At 40.1% G+C, this 12,254-nt stretch overlaps 1 protein-coding gene across 1 annotated transcript; it reads right to left on the reverse strand.

Moving 5' to 3' along the window:
• Positions 1–1,253: 1,253 nt before the first annotated feature.
• LOC115403611 (CD48 antigen-like) lies at positions 1,254–11,027 on the reverse strand. Its single transcript, XM_030112574.1, has 4 exons — positions 10,768–11,027; positions 10,124–10,417; positions 1,721–1,990; positions 1,254–1,409 (listed from the first exon to the last, which is right to left on the reverse strand). The coding sequence occupies exons 1-4, from the start codon at positions 10,814–10,816 to the stop codon at positions 1,276–1,278; spliced, it is 747 nt and encodes a 248-aa protein (XP_029968434.1). The 5' UTR covers positions 10,817–11,027; the 3' UTR covers positions 1,254–1,275.
• Between the last annotated feature and the right edge of the window lie 1,227 nt (positions 11,028–12,254).

Raw genomic sequence — 12,254 nt, forward strand, 5'->3', positions numbered from 1 at the left:
GATGGAAACGCTCAGAGAGCAGGGACAGAAAGAGAGAAAGATAAAGAGAGGGAGAACGGGGGGGGGGGGGGGGGGGGGGGGGGGGCACAACCTATGTACAAAGTCACAATACAAAACAGTGTTGTCGACACACCACACGCAACCTAGAACAATCCCAAACCCCCAATCTAGACAACACCAAAACAGAGCCGACAACCAACAAACCAACACAGAAAATTACAGAACCATATATACATTTTTTTTTTCTTTTTTTCCGAACCATATTAGTGAACAGACCAGGCCACAAAAATAAAAGGAGGTGTAGGGGAGGAAGGAAATGCAAGGACACCACAAACCGTTTTTTTTTTTTTTTTTTTTTTTGAATATAGCTAGTCGTAACTAGTAGTAAACTCGGGGCGTGCATCAAGAGAGGTCAGCTACAGATCACCATTGTTCTAACCACCACCAGAAGACAAGGTAACCGAGTATGTGAAGAGTGATTAAAGATCAACATGATCATGTGAATATGATGGTGACAGTGATGGTGATAGTGATCATGCATATATGACCTCTGACCTCTGAGAAGGCCAGAAGCAGGCCAGAGAGGCCCCTCAGAGCCCAGACAGCCGGCGGACATCACAGAGCCCGGATCCAAGCCGCCCCCCCAGGCAGACGCCCACGCTCCGGTCCAGAAACGGGGCAGAGGAAAGCCCCGGCCGGGGACCCCGGCAGTCCCGGGGCCTGGGCCCCGCGGAGCCACGACCGGCAGGAGCCGGTCCACCCCGGGCGCCGGACGCCCGGGGCGGGCAGGGCCGAGAGCCCGAGGCCCAAGAGCCCAGGAGCCAACCCCCCACCCAGGCGGGGGGCCATGACCCCCCCGGGAGAACCAGCCCACACGGGCGGCTACCCACCCCAGGCCAGTACACCCCCCAGCGCTCCGGCCATGCACCCTGAAATGTTTAAAAGTTACATGTTAATTTATAAGTTCAGAAAACACCAAGTGTTCAAACCCTTTGTGGGAACTGTTTCTGAAACAAGTTTGATGTGGCTGTCTGTCACAAAATCAGAAATGCTTTTGAGTTTGTTATCATTAACACCTCTGAAATCAATCCATACATTGTCATCCTCTCCCATTTAAAACATCTTTGTAGCTGAATATGAACTTTTGACAACCTATGAACATAATAATTGTTGTCAAAGCACAGTTTGGTCATCATGGCGAAATGAAATCACTAAATAACAAATTCTGACTATATCTATCGGTCAGTTGTCTTCAGTTCCTGGACAATATTATCTTTAAACCTGCTTCTCTGAGCGACATGTTTTACCTGGTTTACGTCGTCTTCGTTTCAGGAATAGCAGCAAAACCACCAGAAGGACAGCAATGACAGCAATGACACACCCGACAATGATCCCAGTTAAATTCGTCTCTGCACAGAAACACAAAAATCAAAGTCATACACATCTCCATGCATTAAACCAACATTGGAGAAAAACTGTTTGAAAAAGAGACATTAATTTCATTAAAATTACTGATTATACAGCAGAGATGAACTTTCAATTTCCTTTTATACACCACATTCAAAAAGATTTTTAATCCAGCTGTCAGTGTCACCGTGTGTTGCTGTAACTAATCTCTGCAAAATATCTCTGCAAATTGCTGTCTGGAAATATACTTTCTGGAATGATAAAACTACATAAGGAGTGAGAATAAGGAGTGGTTTTCAGAGTGAAGTCTTACCAGAGTAGCAGCTCCTTGCAGAGAAAGTCGTCTTCTCTCTGGACATCGGGTTGCTCACAGTACAACTGTACTCTTCCTCATCATTCTCATCCCCCAGAGGGATTGTTAAATTTGGGCCGGGCTGCATGCTGCCACGCCAGCTCCATTCAAACTTCATTAAGGACTCAGAACGGCTGGATTCTGCAGAGCATTTCAGTGAGGCCCGGTTTCCAGATTCATCAGAGCTGGTGTCTTCTATCTCACAGGATATGGAAGGTTTGGATACTTTACCTATACAGGTGCAAGATTATATTAAGAAGAAAAACAAGAACAAAAAAGATGGTAAATGCACTTCACAGAGTTTTTCCTGTTTTCTGAGACACTTTTCACTGCATTCACTCACAAATATAACAGCCGCCATGCAAAGGAGCTTAAGCTTTAAGACTTATGAACAAGTCCAACAATCCACTTCACCACCAAGCCAAAAGCACTTTAAATGTTATAACAAGCAGCAACATTTACACATAAATGCTACAAGTTGTGCTTAAATTGTGTGGGTGGAGGAAACTAGTAAATCAGCAGGAAACAGATCTTTTAAAAGACATTAAAATTCTCCATTCAATGAAAATAAAAAAGAAATTCAATTAAATAGATTATATTATTCAATGCTGTTTGCAAAAGATTCAATATTTCTGAATCTTGTTTCTAATTTAGAAATATATATTCTTTTTACATTTCAGGCCACTTTATTTTCGCAACATTCACACTACAAGTTTCATTGCCATGTTAGTGTTTCGGTAATAAATGCTCTACTGTTTCATCTGACAGGGCGGACACCCAGTTCTGAAAACAAAGATTAAGCTATTCAATTAGATCTGGAGTTCTAGTCAAACATCCACTGTATACCTCACTGTAAAACAATAAATCACAACAGCTGTAAATCCCACTGAGAAGTCAGCTGTCTTATTCTTCTTTACTGTTTGTAGATTATTGTTGGCATCTACACCTGGATAAAATTGTTGGTACTCTTTGAAAGAAAAATTCACAGTGGTCAGACTTGAATCTGACGAAAGTAATAATAATAAAAAATCTCCATCCAATGAAAATAAATAAGAAATTCAATGAAATACATTATATTATTGAATGTAGTTTGCAGAAGATTCTACATTTTTATTTTTTGTATTTGTATTTATTTGTTCATTTCAGGCAATTAGTCCACAATAATGCACAAGTAAAGGAAACAAATTCACAAGAGCAACAAACAATGTAACAAGTAACCAAATAACAGAAGATTTCATTATGCCTGAAAGGGAGTGGGCAGAAGAAAACTTATTTAATCCCACCCCCAATTATCCTTATTATAATCTGAAAAAAAATCTCATTTCCATAGTTGCATACACACTCTTAGAGATTAATTACCGTATTGGTCCGAATATAAGACAATGTTTTTTCCAGAAATTGCATCCTCAAAAGTGGGGTCGTGTTATAATCGCGGATTTACGGTAGATGGTCAATACCCATCTGCGCCGCTAGATAGAGCCAAAGTATCACTGAGCAGAGAGCGAGTGGAGCGATGAAATGAGATCAGATGATCTGATGAAAAATGGCGGATCATCTGGAACAAAGGGGCTCGAACGCTGGACAACTGAGCAAACAACAGAGGAGAAGTTATGATACCAACTTTAAACTGATGGTGATCAACGCAGCAGAGTCATCAAACTACTGCCAAGCCGCCAGGAGATCTGGTGGAGCAGAGCCTCGTTCTTATTGGAGAGCACAGAAAAAAAACGTCTACAGATGCTAACACTATGAGAAAAGCTTTCCGTGGTCCTGAGAGCGATGCTTCAGAGAGACTGATAGAAGGGTGAGTGAAGACGTCTCTGAAAAAAACAGAAAGACGGAATGTCCACCACCAGAGCCTGATTCAGCTGAAGGCACTGGGAAGTTATCTACATCATTTATGCAGTTTGGACCCCTTGAGGCTCCTTATTTGTTGCTTATTGTTTCTTATTTTGAGAAAGAGAATAGATTTATTCAATACTGTAGTAATATTGTTTCATTTTATATCTCGTGAAATGTTATCTCAGTTGTGAGTTTTTGAGTTTATAATAATTGTATAACAAAAAGTTGTTTTATGAGTGACCTTACTGTCTTCAGCATATTTTTTTTGTTTTCACAAAATGATCTTTGAAAAATAGGGGTCGTGTTATAATCGGAGTCGTCTTATATTCGGGCCAATACGGTATTCATTGATTTGAATCTACATAACCAAAACTTTGAAACAAGGTAGCGTTACCATTGGTAACAGATAACATATATATATATATACTTGAATACAGTACACACTTGTATACCAACAATGGTAATGAACATTATACCAGGAATGGTAAAAAAAGAGCTTAAACACTCAGTAATGCTGATGTGAATTCAAGACCCACATTCTATATACTGTGACCAAACTGTACGTTTATATTGGAGTTTAAATCAATGAACATTTTGGCATTGCTTGTGTTGAGTGTCCAGGTTGTTCCACAACTTAACCCCACATACAGATACACAAAAATGTTTACGGGTAGATTTTGTTTCTGGTATTTTAAAATTTCCATACCCTCCTTAAATTATGGACTGTCTCTTTTAATTTGAAAAAATGTTGTATATTATTTGGCAATGTTTTTTTAAATGCTTTGTACAGAATAATTGATGTGTTATATTTCACAAGATCATTGAATTTTAATAACTTAGACTGAATAAAAAGATTATGAATATGTTCTGGAAATCTAGCCTTGTGTATGATCCGTACAGCTCGTTTCTGCATTATGACGAGGGGATATATTGTGCACTGGTAAGTATTCCCCCACACCTCCACACAATATGTGAGGTATGGGAGTACCAGAGTACAATACAGAGTATGGAGGGCATGTGCATCAAGGCATTGTTTTACTTTGTTTATAATATAGAGGCTTTTGGATATTTTTGTTTTTATGTTTGATATGTGCTTTCCAAGACAATTTATTATCAATTATGATACCTAAAAATGTATTCTCACAAACATTTTCAATTTCAGTACCTTCAATATCTATTTGCAGAAATGACTTTGTTGTAAAATAACCAAACATCATTGCTTTAGTTTTACTTATATTTAGTGACAGTTTATTTATATCCATCCAGTTTTTTATTTTATTGAGTTCCATGTTCACAGTTTGTACAAGATCGTTATAATCATTACTACGATAGAATATGTTTGTGCCATCTGCAAAAACAATGGGTTTTAGGGATTGAGATACATTACAAATATCATTGATATACACATTAAATAGTTTTGGCCCTAACACGGACCCCTCACTCTCAAAAGAAATGTCTAGACTCAACAAAAAAAATCAACGCACCAGTTTGCATTAGTCTTTTTAAGTTATGGCAACCTCAGAAATTACATTGAATCAACAAACTATATTACTTTGAGTGAATTCATTTTTTGTCATCAGTCAAAGATCATTTTAGTACCGCTTACTTAATAAATGCAAGATTTTTAAATTGATAACTCAAATAAATTGGCTGCCCACTTTTAAGTTGTTGAAAGTTGTTAAGCCCAGTTTCTGTTGAACTTTAATGTTGTGAGTATTTGGGAATACGATGCTGTCATGGGCACTGTGGACTGATTCTGCACAGGCAGAATGCTCAGTACTTCTCATTCCAGGTTTGACACAAAAAGTAACTAAACTATTTAGATTAACTGAACAAGAACACAACCAAACACAGCCACCAATAACACTATTAACATCAGAACATCGAAATAAATTATGAAATCAATGTTTAAATCTTGAATATCTCATCCCAAACTCCCATGATGCATTGCGGCACTACCATCATCATTGTTAAATTCTTCAAAGAGCCTGTTTCCTTTACGCTGTGACCAACACTCACCAAGTCGATGTGGTGTCCTTACCTTACAAAAAATGAATTTTAATCACAACGAAATGTTGCCTGTATCAAGGTTTTCATCCTGCTAACCCACTGTCCAACTTGTCCAGGCATGTTGTGTGGCGAGAGGGAACTTAAAATTGTGAAGTCAACGTTGACAAAATCAAATTATCCAGCCAAGTTTGTTAAGTTATAACATAACGACTTGAATTTTGTTTTAAACCTATCAACAATGAATTTTGAGTTCAAACTGCAAGCAAAATTAATTTGATGTAATGTATGTTTATCAAAATCAACTAATTACAATTTTTTACTTGGATCCATGTATTAAATCAAGTGGTGTTAAAAGCTCCTCTGAGTTACTTTTTAGAGTGGTGGGGGACACCACAAACAATGCCAAATTGCTCGGATATATGCTTCTCCATTTTTACAAACTGTACCTTTCCTGTCAAATAGCTTTTAATCCCGTCCCCAGCGACACCTCTAATCCAATATTTTTCCAGTTTATTTACTAAGATGAAGTGATTGATTGTGTCAAATGCTTTTTTGAGATCAATGAAAACACCAACTGCAATTTTTTTCTGATCCAGTGCATGAGGAATTTCTTCAGTGGCTTCAGTTAGTGCCATTGAGGTCGTTCGCTTGGCTCAAAAACAATACTGACCATCATTTATTATGTTATGTTTCTCCAGGAACTCATCAAGTCGAGAGTCAAAGAGTTTTTCAAGAATTTTTGAAAATTGTGGCAATAGTGAAATCGGTCTATAATTTGTGAAACAGTGTTTGTTCCCATTTTTGAGACCGGAATTACTTTTGCGATTTTCATTTTGTTTGGGAAACGGCCAGACTGAAATGATAAATTACAAATATATGTGAACGGTTTTGCAATATTAAAAATTACGTTTTTAAGAACATGTCAGTATTGTGACAGTCGGTGGAGAACTTATTTTTACATTTCAGTACTGTATTTATAACCTCCTGCTCATCTGTTGCCGAGAGAAACAGTGACATTGGGTTGTTCTTAATAAGGTTTAGTTCATTCGTTCCATGATTTGAAATTGAGGCAGCCAACTCAGGGCCGATATTTACAAAAAAATTATTAAAGCCGTTTACAATATTAATCATGTTGTGATTTCCACCATTTTTGTCAATGAAGCAATCCGGATATGTTGACTTAGAGGAACCACTTTTGATTAAACTATTAAGAACATTCCTAGTTTTTTTTATATTGCTTTTGCTTTTGTTTAATTTTCTTCTGTAGCTGTTTGCTTGTTCTTATGACACCTGTTAGTTTGTTTCTGTACAACTTATATTTTTGTTCCGCTTCTTTGGTTTTGTTTCCGCTTCTTTACAAACAACAAGATTTCTAAATCTTGTTGTTTGTCATGTAGAATTTTTTTTTTTTTTTTATTTTAGACCACTTCATTTTAGTTACATTCACACTACAAGTTTCATAGCCGTGTAAGTGTTTCAGTAATAAATCCTGGTTTCATCTAATAGAGGAAATACCCTATCCTGATTATGAATGAAGATTAATATGTTTCATTAGATCTGGAGTTCTTACTAAATATCCACTGTAGTACCTCACTGTTAGGGATGTGCCAATTTACGATATAATCGCGATTTACGATATTGGACAGCCGAGATTATCATATCACGTCATTTACAAGATATCGTCTGTTTCATCTGGAGACGAGCCTGTTACCGAAACAGCTATTGATCTAACCCAAGGTCTCAAAGCCTCTGCAGCAAAATGTACTACAAACCACCACAAAAGTCCCACATCCATAGAAAACCCCTAAAGTAAGTAATTTTATGCCAGGATTATTAAAACGAGGCATTAATGCGTTCGGCCCGACGGACACTGTACCGCCCCCCTCAGCGCACCTCCCCACACAAAACGCAACAGAACCAGAGATCCGTCTGCTCCACCCCAACATATTGGGCCTCGTGTGAAACTAGAAAAACCTGCTCTTTAAAGGGACTTAAGGCAACTTTACAAAATTTACCTCAGTGCTGCCGCGATAGGCGCTGCGGGTAACTGCAGCCACCAGCCAAGGCGGCACGGGAGCGCGCACAAACATTTTACAGAATGTCCGGCTTCACAGCGCTGCACCAGGGATGCTCATGCTGTTTACTCCGTCGCGGATTACTGCAAGACCACAGCGCATATTATGTGATTTTTGTAAGCATCCATTTTCACTCCCAAATGCAGCTGAAGTTCCCTCCATGAATAAAACGCATATCCAGTATTTAATCGGGTGCCAGCCCGGCTTCGGTCATATTTTTATTTATTTATTTTTTTTGACTCACGAGATAACGCTGATAATAGGGCCGAGTTAAACGATTATTTTTGTAATCGATAAATCTAGGAAATAGTTCTTCGATGCATTGATTAATCTAACGATTCATTTTTAAATCCGTCGCGGAGCTCCTCTCCGCCTCCGTGTTTATGCGGCGGGTCTCCGCCCGGGAGCAGAGATCCGGAGCTCTCCCGTCAGCCTCCGTGGGGCAGCTCCACTCGGCCCGTGGAAGCCGCGGCCTGCTTCACGCGCCTCCGTGGAGCAAGCCGCGGCGCGGCAGCTCCGGATCTCTGCTCCCGGGCAGAGACGCGCTCTGTGCCGGCCGCGGAGCGCGCGGGGACCCGCCGCATAACCACGGAGGCGCGTGAAGCAGGCCGCGGCTGCTGGAGCTCTCCCGTCGCCGCAGTGGAGCAGCTCCGCACCGTTTACCCAATCGGCCCCAACTCGGCCCCTGGAAGTCAGACACCCAGGCGCCGTGACAGTCGAGGCTGACTCAAAGTGACGTGTGGAGGAGTGGTGTGGGTCTCCTCTCTGCTCTGACTGCAGCAGGGAGCGCTGCATGACACTGGCCGCCTGTGAGTGCTTTGGGACGGGGGAGAGGCTCACGCAGTACCGCTGCTTGCTGAGAACAGTGGAGACGTCCTGTCACGTCTCCAGAGCACCAGAAAAAGCCGCTAAATTTGTCGCTAGTTACTTTTGACAAAAAAAGTCGAAAAGAGGCTTTGGAAAGTCGCCAGATTTAGCGAGAAAGTCACCAAGTTGGCTACACTGCCCGCCCCTGATCCCAGCAGTGTTTGAGTCCGTGTCCACGGCGGCCATGTTCTTCCTGTTCGGCAACGCGCATACAGCGTCAATTTACGTCACATCCCCACGACTGCGCGGGAAATTCGGACCCCGAACAGCACGTCATGCGCCTGAATGTTATTGTCGCCATCTTGTGGGCTTGTCGTTAATCTTGGGAGTTTAAATAAAGTTTGTTGACATTCGTTCGTGTCTGGTGAGCTTTCATACGATATGATACACGTGACTGAGGCATCATCCAGCTGGGAGACATCTTTTAGCGTAACCGTACGCGCGCCGCCGCCATCTTGGTTCTGAAAGACGCAGCAGTGCGCACTGCAGAGCGAGACACACGCAAATGGCAATCAGTGATTGTTTCTGTGATATTTGGCAATTTTTTATTCTGAAACGTACACATTTATCTTCATTGTGTGTTTCTACAGCTTATTGCACATTGTCTTTGTTTTTTTTCTTGATGTGTTCACATGTTGCAAAGGGGATTTTTTGTTTTGTTTTCCCTGTCATATAATTGGCTATTTTTGTATTGATTTTATTATAAATATATTTCAGTTGGAAACTAAATGCTATGGCTCAGTCATTTATTAAAAAAAGTATTTTATACTGTGCACAATATTGTGCAAAATTATAAGTTTCTGCACAAAAACAGTGCAGAAATGTATGATATAGTGGCTAAATATCAGAGCCAAAGGCTGCATTGCATACAGATTCCTGTAGTGAAAATTAAAAGTATTTTAAAGTCAGATTCCTTTCAAATAAGTTATAAACCTACTTATTATAGTTTGGTATAGGCTGGTCTCCAAATGGCCAAATGAAGGGTTCTCCTGGTTCTATCCAAACTAAACACTATAAAATCTGTGTGCTTTATGCTGATCTCATAAAAACCTGGCCCAGTTGTAGTCCAGGAGTTGCTGAATGTAGTCAGTGGCAGCTTTATGGCTGCTTCATTGTTATCATGGTGTTTTTCAATATGGAATCTGGAAAAAAAAATAGGCGAGGGTAAAAGTTTCTTTTTTTCCCTCTACTTTATCAAAATGTGCTCTGGCATGTTAAAATGCACAGTGTTGTTGACAGATGTTGATGGATTTCACAGTGTTTTTGAGCATTTTCAATAATATTAAAAGCAACGTGCCAAATATCGTGATAATATCGTGAATCGTGATATTTTGGGCCACCAATATCGTGATATCAAATTTTCATATCGGCACATGCCTACTCACTGTAAAACAATAAATCATAACAGCTGTAAATCCTACTGAGAAGTCTTATTCTTCTATGTGCATCTATCAGCCTATAAATGAGGGAATAGGCATTTGTGATGTTTGCTTTAGAAACACATACAGTTACTGTACTTACAAGTATATAGTTAAAAAAATGAAATAAAAAAAACAGGAAAAACACTTACCAATGACCTTCAGTTTGAAAGGGAAAGATGTGAATTCTTTCTTCACAAACACCCCCAGTTCATAGTCTCCACTGTCTTCGTATCTGAGGTCGGTGATCTCCAGCGCTGCAGTGTGCCAGTCCAGTGTGATCCTACCTTTAAACGGTGGGTACTCAAGCTGCTCGTTTCTATTAAACTCCACCACTTTGTCCCTGTTGTGTTTCCACAGGAAGTTATTTGCACCAGATGCGTTGATTTGTGGATTCAGACTGACCGTCTGACCCAGGAGGGCATATTTCACATTCTCTGCAGCAACTGAACACAGAAAGAACAGAAAAAAACAAATAGCAGGATCAGATTTGTTCATGTCTTCAGTCCAGACCTCAGCAACAGGATTCCACTTTGGCAGAGATACTTGTGCCTTCTGACATAATCCAAATAAATCTGGTCAGTGTTTTAACAGAGCAAATACAAAACATTTAATGGCCTTATCAGGGATGATCAGTGTGCAGCAATGTGGTTTTTGATTAACGTTTTATCATCATAAAAGATAGTTCAAAGGTCATTTGTCATCCAGTCACTGCAACTCAATGAAATATTAACTAATGTTTAACAGGCCTGAACCTGCTTTTCATAGAACAACAATAATCCCAGAACAAACTCACCTAAATGAAGTAAAGAGACGAAAACAGCCAGGAAATGTCCGTGAACCATTTTCCCAGAAGCAGGTGAATCTCCACAGTCTCTTCAGGGGAAGATAAATTTCGACTTACTTTCACTTTCTGTCGCTTTAAACAACAAATAACTTGATCTGCGATCATGAGCTGCCGTCTGAACAAGTCCGGACTGGCAGCAAAACCCTTCTGACAGCAGCTAATGCTGCATAGTGGAATAAAAAGAATGAAAGAAAGAAAGAAACGAGAAGCTGCCAGACCTCCCCACGCAGTCACGTCCTTTCAGTCTGAACAGGTGAGACACCTGAGCTTACGGTCTGGCACAGCTAGACTTTCAAAATAAGATCAAGAACTGCTTGGAAGTCTTGGACACAATCTGGAAACATAAAGTTAGAGCACAGGCTCGCGGCTCTTAAAGGAGGAATGGAAGTAACATAAAACCCAGATGTTAAAGGGTAACAGAGGTGTTTAATAAATAAAAAGGATTACGTTACAAACTAAGGGACACCGCAAGTCAAAATCAACACAAAATGAAGCAACACAAGACTGCTCCAAAAGGCGATCCTTAACTAATGACCAAACAACACAAAACCACAAACTATCATCCTATAACGCAGTTCAAACACTCAGATCAATTGATCACTCCAGCCGAGCCAGATGAGTGAGGAGCAACAGTCACTATAGACACAGCTGCTCCCAGAATCATCATCTTCTTCTTCTTCTTTGTTGTTGAAGGGTGGATGGCACCATTTCAACAGGCGCATTACCGCCTCCTATCGCTATAGAGTGGAATCAAAGAACAATCTAAATTCTATTTATTAACCCCGTTGAAACAAGGTATGAGATCAATGCATTCCAACTATATACCACACTATTCAGGGAAAACTGATGAATTCCGTCTCTACTTAATTCCTCTTTAAAAATGAACCTTTCACTGTCGTAATGAGAGCAATCAAACAAAACATGCAAAACAGTTTCTGGAGAATTATTACATTTCTCACAGTACCCAGTCATGTGCTTTCCGATTAGATGCAGAGAACTATTTAAATAGGTGTGACCCAACATTATTCGATTGACTACTGTTTGCTCTTTTCTTGTTTTCCCTATGCTCGGAGCTGATTTTAACACACCGTTGATAATAGTGAACAGAAGTCTTCCCTGAGTTTCTGTGCTCCATCTACTTTGCCATTGTTCCATAACCTTGGCCCATATCAGTGATTTCCCCTCATTCTTAGACAGAGATAAATTTACATCAATGCTATTCCTTAAAAGAGCGCCCTTTGCCACCCTATCTGCTGATTCATTTCCGATGAGGCCCATATGACCTGGAACCCACATGAATGTCACAGTCATCCCTCGCTGGACAAGAAAAGTATATAACTGTAGAGCTTTAAACAAAAAAATCTTGCCTTGCAGATTTATAAGAACTCAGACTTTTTAAGACTGACACAGAGTCTGAACATATTAAAAACGCAGTT

This window comes from Salarias fasciatus, chromosome 16 (assembly GCF_902148845.1).
Source record: "Salarias fasciatus chromosome 16, fSalaFa1.1, whole genome shotgun sequence".
Classification (NCBI taxonomy): domain Eukaryota; kingdom Metazoa; phylum Chordata; class Actinopteri; order Blenniiformes; family Blenniidae; genus Salarias; species Salarias fasciatus.

Excerpts from the sequence above, each read along its gene's own strand:
- LOC115403611 (XM_030112574.1), bottom strand. The coding sequence starts at position 10,816 with ATGGTTCACGGACATTTCCTGGCTGTTTTCGTCTCTTTACTTCATTTA. Across the intron at positions 1,991-10,123 it reads TTTCAAACTGAAGGTCATTG|GTAAAGTATCCAAACCTTCC; the intron begins GTAAGTGTTTTT and ends GCACCTGTATAG. Across the intron at positions 1,410-1,720 it reads TGCAAGGAGCTGCTACTCTG|AGACGAATTTAACTGGGATC; the intron begins GTAAGACTTCAC and ends GTTTCTGTGCAG.